At 31.4% G+C, this 14,523-nt stretch overlaps 1 protein-coding gene and 1 long non-coding RNA gene across 3 annotated transcripts; one reads left to right on the top strand and one right to left on the bottom strand.

Moving 5' to 3' along the window:
• Positions 1 to 1,326: 1,326 nt before the first annotated feature.
• Positions 1,327 to 4,943, bottom strand: LOC110639816 (uncharacterized). Of its 2 annotated transcripts, XR_009149006.1 has the most exons (3): positions 4,063 to 4,927; positions 2,069 to 3,668; positions 1,327 to 1,674 (listed from the first exon to the last, which is right to left on the bottom strand). It is a non-coding gene; the product is annotated as an uncharacterized LOC110639816 (long non-coding RNA). The 2 variants fall into 2 exon arrangements; XR_009149005.1 differs by having other exon boundaries at positions 2,069 to 4,943.
• Positions 4,944 to 9,065: 4,122 nt separating this feature from the next.
• LOC110639828 (probable magnesium transporter NIPA8) lies at positions 9,066 to 14,514 on the top strand. The gene is made up of 14 exons (XM_058147708.1): positions 9,066 to 9,436; positions 9,762 to 10,048; positions 10,487 to 10,574; positions 10,686 to 10,747; positions 10,920 to 11,005; positions 11,124 to 11,197; positions 11,304 to 11,406; positions 11,547 to 11,675; positions 11,774 to 11,873; positions 11,979 to 12,098; positions 13,006 to 13,096; positions 13,178 to 13,247; positions 13,876 to 13,972; positions 14,088 to 14,514. Exons 2-14 carry the CDS (start codon positions 9,956 to 9,958, stop codon positions 14,307 to 14,309), a joined length of 1,335 nt encoding a protein of 444 aa, XP_058003691.1. The 5' UTR covers positions 9,066 to 9,436; positions 9,762 to 9,955; the 3' UTR covers positions 14,310 to 14,514.
• Positions 14,515 to 14,523: the final 9 nt, after the last annotated feature.

A 14,523-nucleotide genomic window follows, 5' to 3' on the forward strand; every position in this document is an offset into this window, starting at 1 on the left:
TAAAATGATAGATTAGTGGTAGATGTTTTCTTACTATGTTAAGATTTATATGACGATGAGGTACCTTAACAAACTCCTTCAATTCTGTGAAGCTAGAGTGCTCACTTACAGAACCCTTTGATAATAATAATAATAATAAATCAGGAATTATCCCTTGCTAAAGAAAAAATAAAATTGGCAGGAACCATCAAGTTACTTTTTCCCAAGTTATTATAATACTGTAGAGACCAAACATCCAGCATGTTAGGGATGTGGAGCATTGAAGAGAAAATAACAGAAAGGATGAAGTTTGTTGGAGAGAATTGTGGGGTGAAAACATTTGATGCGACAGCTGGCAAAAGAGGACAGAAATTAGTATGAAGAGGAGAAGAGGGGAATGAAAAAAGGCATCTGAAAACTCTGGTATTTCTCTGGTTAGAGGGGCAGAGGTTTTCTCTGTACAGGAATTCTTTCCCGGGGGCTCTTGGTAGCCATTGTTAGCCATGATTATCTTGTTCTATTGTCTTCTTTGATTTTTCTTCTTATGTGAACACAGAATTTGAAAGGTTTTAGGTGAAAGATATACTCTCTAGTTGAGAGAACCTGATTGTAAGGGCTGTCTGCCATTTTCAGTTCAATAGAAATCTTCAGTTGTTCATTTTCAAAATCTCAATTTACATTTCAATTTTCTCCTAACCCTATCACAGCTCTCAAACAACCTGAAGCAAGGTTAACTCATAAAATTCCAATAATAATGTTTGCTCAACTGAAAATCCATGATCTCACCATAAATGGTGACATTGCCTTTAGAAATTGGCCTAATTAGATGAAGCTCTTTGCCTGCACTCTCAGAGTAAGTGCAGCCCGAAGAAATTAAGATAAAAGAGTACAGAAGTTTCAAAATGTTGAATTTTCTAGCAATAATGACAAAAAAGAAGTAGAGAGGCAAAAATGGACAAAAGATATATTTGAATCACCTGTTGGGTGAAATGCCAAAACTGCTGCATACTAATTTATGAAGTTCTTCAAATAATCTTTGAAGGTCTAAAGGAAATAAGAAAGACAATGACTGCTTGATGCAACAAAAGATAAAATTCGTAGCAGTGAGAAACTGAAGAGTCTCAGGGAAGATATGGGCAGCACGTGGAGAAGTGTGTCCTTTGCTTGTCTAGGAGACTACTTGAAAGATAAGACCAACAAAAAGAATCCAGAACCAGCCTCCTTGAATCATTTGCATAAATTTTAACCTACACAATAAAGAAACAATTGTTGGTATGCTAATTCCATCAAATTTTCCTTTTTGTTTCTATTTTCTTTATAAACTTCTGCAGTTTGGCCTATAAAATCTGAAAATCTAAGTGACCTTAGTTTATAAGAAAGAGAACAAGTAGATGAATCATTCATGATCTCCCAGTTATCATAATGGTACAATATTCATGCCATAACATGTGGTCTATTGAGAGGAAAAAGAAGCCTCCACATCTACCTCAAGGAATAAACAACTTTATTCGCTACAAGAGGTAAAATACTTCAGTGAAACAGCAAACAAACATACCCCTAAGACCTTGGAAATGGCAAGACAAACAAATTCTTTTCCAATGCTCTATGCCCCAACAACAACAAGGGCTTCGGGTTGCCTCTTGAGGAAGTCCTTAGTAACTCTAACAACATGACACATCTTCCTTGGAAGGGTACCTGAGACCATAAAATTGTTGTCCACAACATATTTCAAAATACATAACATTGAATTAGAGAACTGAAATGCTGGATTCAATAGAGACTGCCTCTTTAAATAAGGTGAGATAGAACAAGTTTCATACTTGTGCTGCGGGCTGAAATAAGTTTTACCCTGGTAAAGTAAATTGACTTGGTGGTTTACAAGAGGGGAATAAGGCTGCATATACTTTACAGTGCGTTTGTTTGGATAGAGTGAGGTAAGATTTTATAAAGGTAAGGTAAGGAGGTAAGGTAGAAAAACCTCCCAACCCACCAATTTAGTGGGTTGAAAAAGTGAGGATTTTGGAGGTTTTGCCTTACCTCCTTTAAAAAACCTTCAAACAAGCATGGTACTTTAGAAACCCATCCTTACCTCCAAAAATTTCCTTCCAAACATGCTATTAGAAGCCCTGAAATCTCCAATGTGCAAACAGCAAAGTCTAGTTGTGAGACGAAGAGTCAAAACAGCACCTAGGCAGTGATTACTTACAAATAACGTTAATCCTAACTCCTTCAATAACATACTCAACATTAAGGTCCAAAGAATGAATATAAAGATAAAGTAAAAACAACAAGATTTATGATTCTTACAATGAATTAACAGAGGCAGAGCGTGAGGAGACTAGCAGTTAGATGGGTGCAATAGATAGGACTGTGAGACCATCCCTTGGTAAGACCACCATAGTACATAACAGAGGAGAGGCAAAGACAAGGCTGATTCTTGTTAGGAGGCGTTATTGTGGAGTTCTTTGATTTGGGGAAATTGATTCTCTAGGGTTAATTTGAGACACAATCTTCAATCTCTTGGATGGAGGTGGAGGTGAACAAGGGGCTTGGGTTTGATCTCCTTTAATCCCCACATTTCCAATAGATTGGCTTGTTTGAGCTTCCTTTTTAGCATCTCCATGACCCGGCAAAAAGCAGGACCAATCAGTTCCAGAGGATGGAAATCGGCAACGTAACTGCCTTCTTCTCCCTCTTCATCTTCGTCTTTACTTTCCTCTTTCTCCTCAGTCTCGTAACTTTCCTTCTCGTCTAGTCGTCTGGTATAAGTTCATTGTACAACGGTGATACTAGGAAAATCTCACCCCCAACGCTAGTTGGAGAGTCTAAGTTCATACATACACCACACGATCGTAACATTCCACCACACTCCGTAGGCCCCGTGCCTACGCAAGCTGGCTTTGCGCTAGCTTAATCCAGCCTCAACAAAGGCTGCTATTCCGGAGTCACCACCTATGCCGCATGATTATAGTGAACGGCTCTGACTAGACTAGTTATTAAGGTGGGACACAAATTTTCTTACGATGGATCGTAACAAACGGCAGCGACCATTTTGAGGATGTAACACAACCAATAAAGGCACAATTGTTTTCACTAGTGATATTTATGTGCTTAAAAGAATAAGATTGATATTTGTTACTCTCTCTTTCGCGCACACACGTATGCATATGTGTGTGTACATATATATATATATATATTAACCTTGTATTTATATATTTTATTTTTTAAAAATAAAAAAAATTATTATGTAATGTTGATGTGATGCCATTTGGTTGTTCACGTAGGTGCCACATGGACAATACTCAAACTCATTTGTTATTTTATGTCATAAAAGCACTAAATAAGATTCATTTTATTGATGTTAGCTAAAAATTATATTAGAAATGATAACATTTAAAAATCTCTGTTAGTGAATTGATACAAAAAGAACCAGAGTCCCCAAAATGACTATCTACGCAACCATTTCCATGCCCATGATCAGCCTCATCGTCTTTTCCTCCGTATGCAACTGCAACTCAAACGGTGCGCGCACACATTTCTTTCTGCGACAGCGTTTTGCAAACAAGAAGTAGATGAAGCTCTGCCGAATTTATCTTATTTTATTGGGGGATGGAAAGTGAAAATTTGAATTGTTTCCCTGTCCTCCTGATTTGAGCACAGAAAAGACTGAGCACATCTGATCAGAACCTCTGGCCAACAATCGCGCTGTTATGTCACCTACTTGTAACAGTAGCAGTAAAAGGGCGAATTTTCACCCCCCCACCCTTGAACTTTGAAAGTTATGTTAACACCATTCTTAAACTTCAATTTATAATTTATATCATAAAAGTAAACTTCAATTTAACACTGCCTATGAAAAATGTCAAATTTTAATTTAAATAAATTTTTATACTTCTAACTAATATTTTTTAAATAGCAGTTGCAATGACAAACAACCACCACCCTATAAAAATTGAGCAGAAACCAAAGGAATCAAAATCAGCTGTTTTGAATCATACACCAATAGCCATCTAAAAAATCCTAAAAGCATGAACCCAAGTTATAGTTTAACAAGGGAACTGCAAGAAACATAAAATCAATTACCTGCTTATATTTCTTCTGCCGATTCCCATCAGCAGTCTCAATAACAGACTCTGTGAAGAAAATATTTGCGAGCTTGGCTCCATACCCATTTCTCCCTCCGGTGGTCTTCTTCACCGTGACCTCATAGTTACTGCTAGTTAACAAGTGCCCGAAAACCAGCTCCGGTACATACACACCCTCCTACTTATGAATCTCCACAGGAAACCCATCGCCATTATTATAAACACTGATTAAATTGTTTCCACATCAATCACCACCCTCACGGAATCCATGGTGGGATCCCCTCTGCTTGTTATCAGCGGCATTGACTAAGATTTCATCGAAGATCTTGTAAGGCCGGAACATAGGTCACCTGGCGATGCACCATCTACTCGTCCTCGTAACCCAGAGGTTTTGGATGTTCTTCTCGATCGATCCAATGCGGGTATCGGGTCGGAGCAGGATGTGCTCCAGTTGGCTCTTCTTCTGGTAGGTTTCTTCTCTGGTCTTCTGCGGGACCCCGATGTTCGCATTGTTGCTAGTCATTAACGGCATCGTTTTGATACCTGCCATTGTTGATCTCGAGAGAAAGAAGATAAGAATCGGCGACTTTCATACAGATACAAGTTAGGGTTACTGGAAATGGACCTACAAGAAGAAAAATTGAAGGTTTCTTGTACGGATTTCGAATGAAAAAGAGTGCGGGTTTCTTGGACGGCTTCTGGTAAAAAGTCACGGTTTTTTTCTGGGTTTTTAGAAAGAGAAAGTTAGGGTTTCTATAGAGCGAGAAGGACAGAGAGATGGTGTCTACGGAGTTGCAGAGATGGTCTCTAAAAATGATAAAAAGGGTTTTATCGTGAAAATACTCCAAATCGTGCCTTGTTTGAGCTTTCTTCTTCGGTACACGCTACTTGTTTGGCATGGAAAATATTTTTTTAAATAAAAATGTTATTTTAAATGTTATAAAAAAAATAATTTAAAAAAATTATTTGATTATTTTTATATTTTTATAATTGAAATTTATTAAATTTAATTTTAAATTATTTTTTAATTAATATATTTAAAAAATAATAATTTTTTTTAATAAAAATTCGAACAATAATATCAAATAAATCATAATTAAAAGGAATTAAAGGAATCCTTGCTTTTAACGTGATAAAAATATCACTAATTAGTGAATATTCTATCTAATAAAAACTTAACAAAAAAAAAAAGCACAAGGCCTTCTTTAGTTTGAGAAAGTGACACTGACTTCTTCAGCTAATTGCTTTTACAACAAGAGCGTGAATGGAGGAAGTAGTTTGCGTTAATTTATAAATAATTCAAATTAATTTATAAATTTTAAAAATAAATTGATTTATTTATAATAATTTTTTTGCATAACTTAATTTATAAGTTAAAATAAAATAAGTTGAAAATAAGAAATTTAATTTTTCATTTTAATACTTATAAATTTTATACTTATAAACTAGTTTAATTAGATATTTTATTATATTATTCTCATTTAATTTTTAAAATTTTATCGTATATTTTATTTAATTTTTATAATAATTTTAATAATAAATATACATATAAATTATTTTTTATCAAACACATTAACTATTTTCAGTCATGCGTAAATACTTTAACTAAATTTATAACTGTTAAAATTTTAAATATTTATAAATTCAAATTAATTAATAAACATTAATTTACCCCCTAACATTATTGATAAGTGGGCTCAATTGGGCAATTTCACATGTATAAATGGCTTAATTGAGGTCTAATTAAAGGTTAAGAGCAAAAGCTCACTTGCCCTCTATAATTAAGAGGCTAAATCAGATTTTTGCATTGCAAATGAATTACTCAAACTATAAATAAATTATAAAATTTTATGATTATATCAAATAAGATTATAAAATAAATTATATATATTTTGAAAAAATAAAAAATAAACTTTATTACATTATAATTTAATATACTTAAAAAAAATAAAATAGACTTGAATTCGTTGCTCAATTAAAAAAAAGAAAAATTAATTTTAAATAAAATAATAAATTTTATTATAATTTTTTTAAATTAAATTTCCAGTTTTAAATTATTTTCTTGTTATATATTTTTTTTTATTACTAATAATTATTATAATTACATTGTAATGACAAGAAAAAATTTCTTTGAAAAATAAAAAAAAATAAAGATTAGAAAATGGAACGAGAGAAAAATAAATTAATAAAAATGGAAAACATAAAATAAAAATTAAAATAGAGGGAAAAAAATGAAGAAAATGAGGGAAAGAAGAAGAAAATGCTAGAAAAAAAAAGAAGAAAATGATAAAAAAAAATAAGAAAATGAGAGAAAAAAAATAAGTAAATGAAGGAAAAGAGAAAAAAAAAAAGAGAGAAAATATAAAAGGAAATGAGAGAGAAAAAAAAGAAAATAAGATAAATAAAAGAAAATTTAAAATATGAGAAAAAAAAAGGCACTTTTCCTCTATAATTTAGTGATGAATTATAAATTTTGTTGCTATGCTAAATGGGCATTTTAAAAATTTGGTAGAATTTTTTCCTCCATGATTTAGCGATAAACTCAAAATCATTTAGTAAGTGGATTAAAAATCTGTTACTAATTCAAGAAAAATCTTTATAAGATAGCAATAGAATTAAAATTTTGTTATTAATTTAAAAAAATTAAAAGTTATTTCTAAATTTAGCAACATATTCAGAACTCATTACTAATCAGAGAAAGTCTTTATAATTTAGCAACGAAATTTAAACTCCGTTGCTAATTTGCTAATGCTAATAAATTAAAATTCATTGCTTAAATTTGAAAAAATAATTTTTAAATTTTATAAATAATTTTGAATTGAATAGTTTTTAAAAAATAATTCATATTTTTCTAATATGATAAAAATTTTAATTTAAAAATATTAATTTCTAGATATATATAATATGATGAGTGAAGTTTTGTAATATCTAAAATTATAAAGTTAATAATTTTAAAATTTTTAAAAACTGTAGTAAAAGAAAATTTAAATAATAATTATTTTTTATATAAGATAAAATTTTAATAATTAAAATTTGAAAATATTTAAATAAAAAATTGATATTTAATATGTTAAGTTTTTTATATAAAAAATATAAAAATAAAGATAAAAGAAATACCACCACATTTTAATAAACACTCTTTTAAACCACATGTCACACTCCTGTGAAGCCTTTTTTTTTTTAGACCTTGTTCACCAATGGTTTTAAGGTAGTGTTTATTGTTTTAACTTTTGTCGATAATTTATTAGATAGTATTTAGTATTTTAATTTCAATTAAAATATTAACTCTTTTATTTATATTATTCGATAGCATAATATTTATATTAATATTTAAAAATTAAGAGAGTGATTCATAAAAAATTTAAATATCTTAACTTTTGAAGTTAAGAGTGTGTGTTTGACTTGATTAATAAGATGATATTATTATTATTATATTTAATAATTAATTTAATATATATTTTTATCATACACTTCATTATATAAATAATTAATATTTAATAATTAATAAAATAGTTAATTGCCGTTAAAATAACTAAATTATTGAATAGGATATAAGGCTCAATGAATGTGAGAAATAGGATAACTGTAAAAAAATTTTATACTTTTCAAATTTTTACGATTCTATCTCATACTATAAAAATTATCAAAGCCAATTATTAATACTAGTTTTTAATATTTTGATGGTAAAATGTGAGACTTGGGATTGCAAACCGAACTGAATAGCACAATTGCAAAGCATTGATACTGAAGAAGTAGAGTTCTTTTTCTTCCCTTGTACTAGATGAATCGGATCGGAGCTAACATCATTTGTTGAGAGAATTTTTTGAGGTATAATTGTAAAGTGTAGGATTTTTTACAATTTTTCCAATCCATTTTAATTTATACAAAATTTTAAATTACTTTTAAAATTGAAAGTTAATTAACAATTTGATATGGATTAATTATTGGATTTATATGAAAATGCTTCACCATCAAAATATGACAAAATAGTGGTTCCAAACATAATTAAATAGCAAAAAATAATTTATATAACTAATTTTAACTAATTTTAAAGATTTAATTATTATTACTGTTATATATATTTTAATTAATTATGTATAAATTTAATACTCTCTCCATCTTATTTGTAATATATGATTTTTAAAAATTCTTTTGTCTCACTTTAATTGCTGTTTTAGAAAATTAGGAAATTTTTTTTTTTCAAACTTTAGCCTTATCCATTATTATTCTCAATGCATTTATCTGTTTTTAATGCATCTCAACATTTCAATGATACCATAAGAATACTTTAAGTCAATTATTAATTTTTTTTTATAAAAATAATGCTACCAAATTATTTTTTTAATCTTTATGAAAAATTTTAAAAAGATATTGAAATACTATTGAGGGAGTAGTAAATATTTGAGGAAATTTTATTTTTTAATATTTACATTATATTAGAAACGACAACATATGAAAATTATATACATAAAATATATTTATAATTAATAATTTATATTTTAAATTTTAATAATTTTAGAAGAAATTATCAAAAAAATTTATACTTTTAATTTTTTTTTTTACAATTATACTTTACACTAATTAAATTCTCAATTAAACTCTATACTTTTTAATTTTTACTAATTATATCTTATGTAAGTGTGAAATGATATTTAATGTGATATCTTTAATTATGAGATAATAATTTTATTAACGATAAAGTAAAATTTATAAGGATTAAAAATTTAAAATTTAATAAAAATATATAATTATAAAAATTTAAAAAATATATTTTTTTTTTCAAAATTATTTTATGAGAAATTATATAATACATTTTAGGTGAGATTTACTTGTTATAATTTAGAAAAAATAAAATTACATTTATAATTGGCAGTAAAATAAATAAACCCATCCACGACATTAGCAAAAGAGGAGTGTAAAAATTAAAAAAGTGGAGTGACGCGTAGCAGATTCCAGCGCCGACAGTTGAGCACGGACGCAATAGCGGTCCATCCATGTGGTAAAGCATCACGGTTATGGCATTGACCCTTTACCTTTCTTCCCTTCTTCTTCTCCCTCCCCTCTTCCTCTTTCTCTAGACGCCTGTGACCCGTCAAATTTTCTCTCTTTCCTCCCCTTTCCTTTCCTTTCTTACCAATCCAGTTTTTATTATTATTTTTTTCTATGTCAACAAACAACTTCTACAAGATATCTTAACAGAACTTGAAATTAAAGAAAAGTAAATAAAGAAACAGGTACAGAACCTGACCTTGTTCTTCCCCTTTGGATCTGCTGCATTTCAATTATTACACACACAAGAGAGAGAGAGAGAGAGAGAGAGAGAGAGAGAGAGTTTGTGGTGTGCATTGTTCTTCCTTCATCAGGATTTTGAGGTAAACTTTTTTTTTCATTGTTGCTTTTTGATGTTTCCGATTTTTCTCTCTCTATTTATTTTTTAATTTTTTCAATGCTTTATTTATAATCTTTCTTTGGGTATCTTTGATTGATCTGTATTTTTCTTGCTTTCTAAATTTTTAGAACAGGAATTGTCTTCTCTGACCTTTTTATTTTCTTTGTTAACCTTTTCAATTTCTTCCAATTTTCATTCTTCAAATTCTTTCATCTTCTTTATGGCTTTTCTTGAGATCTTCTCGTTGACATCTGCTAACAATAAAGGTAGAAATTTATCAGCTCTGTATGTTTTGTAAATGTTTTCAGGTAAAGCAGAGCATTTTATATTCATTTCCATCCGGGAATTGTTGTTTCCTGGAAGTGGGTGCTGCAGGCTTTCTGTTCTGAAGTCAGGAATAGTTTCTCTGCTTCTGGGTTGATGGTGAGAATCATCGAACCCGCGTAGTTTTGGATTTTAATTGTATGTGGGCTCTCCTTTGGAGCATCACGCGTTGTAAGCCATGGGGGAGTGGATCATTGGAGCTTTAATCAATCTCTTTGGTAGCATCGCCATCAACTTTGGGACTAACCTTCTTAAATTGGGTCATACTGAGGTATGTTAGTCCCGCTAAACATCCTTCAAATGTTTGCATAAGGCATGTAGTTTCTCAATGATTCTTTATAAATCTGTGCTTGAGTTGATCTGGTACTTTCGTACTGTAACTATGCAAGATGAAGTCATTTTAGCCAGCTGAATCCTAATAAAAGTTACGCATTAGTATTTTTATGTCTCTATTCCATTTACTAGCGGAAGATCAATTTATTTAGGTTCACAATGCATAACTTGTATGAATTTTTAAGTTCTATTAACTGTTGTGTTTGGTGTGGAGATGAAAAGATTTTACCTTACATATTCTCATTTAATCTTTGTCATCGTGTTTATTTCCCCATTTAATATGAGAGCACCTAGAGACATCAACTATTGATTGCAATGCTTTTAAATCTTCACATTATGTAGTGATCTTCAATGAATCTGGCTACACTATTTGCAGAGAGAGAGGCATTCTACGCTAGACATTGATGGAACAAGTGGGAAGAGTCATTTGAAGCCTATCATATACTTTCAGACTTGGAGAGTTGGTAAGTTCTTGTCTCATGCGGCCTTCAATTATTTGGAGGAGTTCTCGTGTTTACAATATAAGTGAAATAACTTGCAATCTTCACCTTTGATATTTGATATTTCTTACACAGGTATTCTATTTTTCTTTCTTGGAAATTGCCTTAATTTCATTTCATTTGGATATGCTGCTCAGGTCAGTGTGGACAATACATGAATATAAGTTTGTTCCTTCACTCCCTTTTCCTTTGCTGATGAACACTTCACTACATGCTTTACATGATTAGTTAACATATCTGTGATTCAACATCTCTGTCCTTCCTCTTCTTATTTTTCATTTTATCTGTCTCTCTCTTCTTGCTGTGCAGTCACTTCTTGCAGCCTTGGGATCAGTTCAGTTTGTATCCAACATTGCATTTGCCTATTTTGTGCTGAACAAAATGGTGACTGTTAAGTATGTTAAAGCCTGAAGTGAGATCTAATTTTGAGACACAAAACAGCTTTAAATTTCATTTGCCACATTTTTATGCTCAGGTAATCTCAAGTAATTAATTTGTTTTTCTCTTTGGCAGGGTTCTTGTCGCTACAGCCTTTATTGTTCTAGGGAATGTTTTTCTTGTTGCCTTTGGCAACCACCAGTCTCCTGGTACATGACTTGTTCTTGAAACATGGTGTGTGTAATTTCCTTTGCATGCTTACTTGTGTATAGTCTGACATTCTGAATCATTGTTGCTGGTTTGTTAATATATCAGTGTACACGCCAGAGCAATTGGCGGAGAAATACAGCAACATGACTTTCCTTTTTTACTGTATGATTTTGGTCTTAGTTGTTGCCTTGCATCATTACATTTACAGGTGAGGTCTGGTGATTGTTTGTTTCATTATATTGTCTTTCTTATTCACCTGGCATCTTTCTTCTTTTTATCCCCCATTTAGGAATAAATATCCTGGTCATAATGTCTTTCTTTCTCTTATCCAATATATTTAATATGCAGGAGAGGAGAACTTTTGATTGCTGTTTCTGGACAAGACCTTAGACCTTATTGGCAGATGCTTCTTCCTTTTTCATATGCTGTAGTTTCTGGTGCAGTGGGATCATGCTCAGTGCTGTTTGCAAAATCTCTGTATGTCACCCACGTTGGAAATTATTTTGCTTCTTAGACAGGACTGGGAAAGCTTTGCAATAGCGTTTTTATTCTGATGACTAGTTTCTTCATTCCAGATCTAACCTGCTAAGATTGGCCATGTCTAATGGTTATCAGTTGCACAGCTGGTTTACTTACTCCATGCTTCTTTTATTTTTCAGTACGGCTGGATTTTGGGTAAGATGTTGGATTTATATTTTGTTTTTCGACGTATCAAAATGGTCCTATATGGTGATGATGGTTTACCAAACTTCTAATTGGATTCACTCTCTCCTTGTGTAGATGACGAGGTTGAATGAAGGATTGTCACTATTTGATGCAATCCTTATTGTCCCGATGTTTCAGATTGTTTGGACTTTCTTCTCCATTTGTACAGGATTTGTCTACTTTCAGGAATATCAGGTACTCTTATCTTTTGTTTTTTCTCTATCCGATTTGGCTGTGGCACTAATTGTTTTTTCTGTTGTTGGGCCAACAAACTTATCAAGTGTGGAAAAACTGAGAAGCAACTGTAGTAAGTGATGGGGGTGGAAAAAAAAACTAATTTAATACTAAGTACAAAATCTTATCCTTTGTGATCTTGAAAATCAAGCTGTTGGTGCCATGAATTGTTTTAGTGAACTGTCTCTCTCCATGAGATGAGTTTTACCCAGCGCAGCTACGGCACAACCACCCAAGAGACCCATTTATCCCTTTCTTTTGGTTACTTATCTTTGCAATTGAATGGCATAATTTTCATCTATAATATTATAAGTCAATGAGCCAATACTCCAGTCATATTCTCATTTGAGTTACAAATTGGGAAGTTAATCAGATTGTTGTAGAACTCAGAAAATAATTAGTCTAAAATATATATATATACTCTTATTTCTATTCTAATTAGGAAGAATAAGACATTCCCTGTACTATTTAAAGGGCAGCCTATGAATAAAAAAAGAGGAGAATTATTTTTACCAAAAGGTTTGAGTCCTTGCAGCTCAGATCTAGCATTCTCTCTATCGACTTCTATTTATTTCACCATAGGTCAAAAAAAAAAAAAAGGAGCTAAAGCTCCTAATCCTTTATGCTAACTGCAAGTCCATAGACCCATAACTTCATCTCATACTTGGGAATGTGTCATTTCTAGTGAATTGCTTATTTGAATGGTGGTCTGCAAGTAGATGGGAATTATAGGCAGTGTTGGCATTTTGATGCATTGTTGCATGCCGAGTCTTTAGAATTCATTCTTTCTTACAATACTTAACTGGATATTTGTATCATTCGAAGTGGGGATTTAATCAACTGATAAGCTTGTTGTTTCTTATCACAGGTATTTGATGCACTGAGGACAACAATGTTCATACTGGGGATGATGAGTGTCTTCATTGGCATTTCTTTGCTGGCACCTGATGAGTCAAGAGGTATTTGATAGGTTACTAGTGTTTGTTCAAAATGTAATTCCACAGAGGACAAAAAGTTCAACTTATTTTGAAATTTTTCAGGTGCTGAGGTCAAAGATAATGCATCTTTAGTTTCAATTGTGTCTTCAAGTGTTTCAAGCGAATCAGACAGGTATTATATATTTATTGAAATCAATTTTCTCAGAAATTGGTGAAGACATTGAAGTTTGGGACCACCCATTTCATTTCTGATTTGTGATAGAGATAGATTGGGATCTTCTGAAGTTCATATGAACATGTTTTATCATGTTCATTTAATTCTAGCCTTTATTTGAAAATGCATGGTCAGGATTTATATCACAATCACTCCGTTGAAGACAGGCAAAACATTACCCATGTAAAACTGCCTGCATGAACATTCATTTTCAATCTAAGGGATAGGATAGGATTGATGGAACATAACAAGTGAGATTAATAGTAACTTGAGAGGATTTTAGTATGTAACAGACTCAAGGGTAATTGTAAAGCTGATAAATGAGTATTATTTTGTGCTTGTATTTTTTGACCTTCAGTTTAGAGTCTTTTTAAGTTCTTGAATTGTTGCTTTTGCTTCTGTTTTTTGGATTTTGCAAAAAACAACGGCATTAAAGTTGAAAGTTCAATATTGTGGCATACATGACAACTTATTACCAAATGCTGTTATATGGAATTAGTTCTTTTTTAGAATATGTATTTGTAATTGTGCCTTATTAGATTTGTATTTTTTCTGTGGATTTCACCAGTTTTTGTCATATGTATAGGCTGATCAAACCAGTTGAAGATGCACAAAATAAAGACCCAAGATCATTTGTACAAGGAATAGCAGTGAAGGTCACAGAAATGCTAAACAAGGCAAAGGTTAATACCAATTGAAATAATCTGTCTTCTTCTTGCCAAATTTTAATGGAGTTAATATCAATTAGAAATCAACAATAGCGAGCTTATGTATATATTTTTTTTCTTTTCTTGGCAGACTGCTTGTTCTTTATCACTAGGTTTTGGAGAGGACTCCATCAATGCATCTGCAGTTCTTGTTATGCCCATGGTTTCATCAAAGATAACAGGTTTCAGGGGAAGTGTGTTCGACCGGCCTAAGGTTTTCTCCTTGAGAAATTCGGGTTGGAGTAAGATTTCAATGGAAGAAGATGGAGTAAAAGTGCTAGACTCAAACCCAGTGCTTCCTCAAACCCTTTGACAGAAGTGGCAACAATGAATATCGCAAGTTTGCCATGAGGATTTTTCCTTTTTTCAATTTAAATTGTCTCTGTTTATAGCATTACAATTGTTTAGTATCAACTGAAATGTGCTACATCTCAAGCATTCTTGTATTTTTGAAACAGCAGCATATTGTATATTCTTTGCTCACTTGATTCAAAAGAAAGGAAATACATGCTTTTGTCTCTGTGGTT

This window comes from Hevea brasiliensis, chromosome 1, assembly GCF_030052815.1.
Source record: "Hevea brasiliensis isolate MT/VB/25A 57/8 chromosome 1, ASM3005281v1, whole genome shotgun sequence".
NCBI classification, from domain to species: Eukaryota; Viridiplantae; Streptophyta; class Magnoliopsida; order Malpighiales; family Euphorbiaceae; genus Hevea; species Hevea brasiliensis.

Bases quoted from the DNA above. Each gene is read 5' to 3' on its own strand.
- LOC110639828 (XM_058147708.1), top strand. From the start codon at position 9,956: ATGGGGGAGTGGATCATTGGAGCTTTAATCAATCTCTTTGGTAGCATC. The intron at 11,676-11,773 runs GTATGTCACCCA...TCTTCATTCCAG, and splicing joins GTGCTGTTTGCAAAATCTCT to ATCTAACCTGCTAAGATTGG. The intron at 13,248-13,875 runs GTATTATATATT...TCATATGTATAG, and splicing joins GTTTCAAGCGAATCAGACAG to GCTGATCAAACCAGTTGAAG.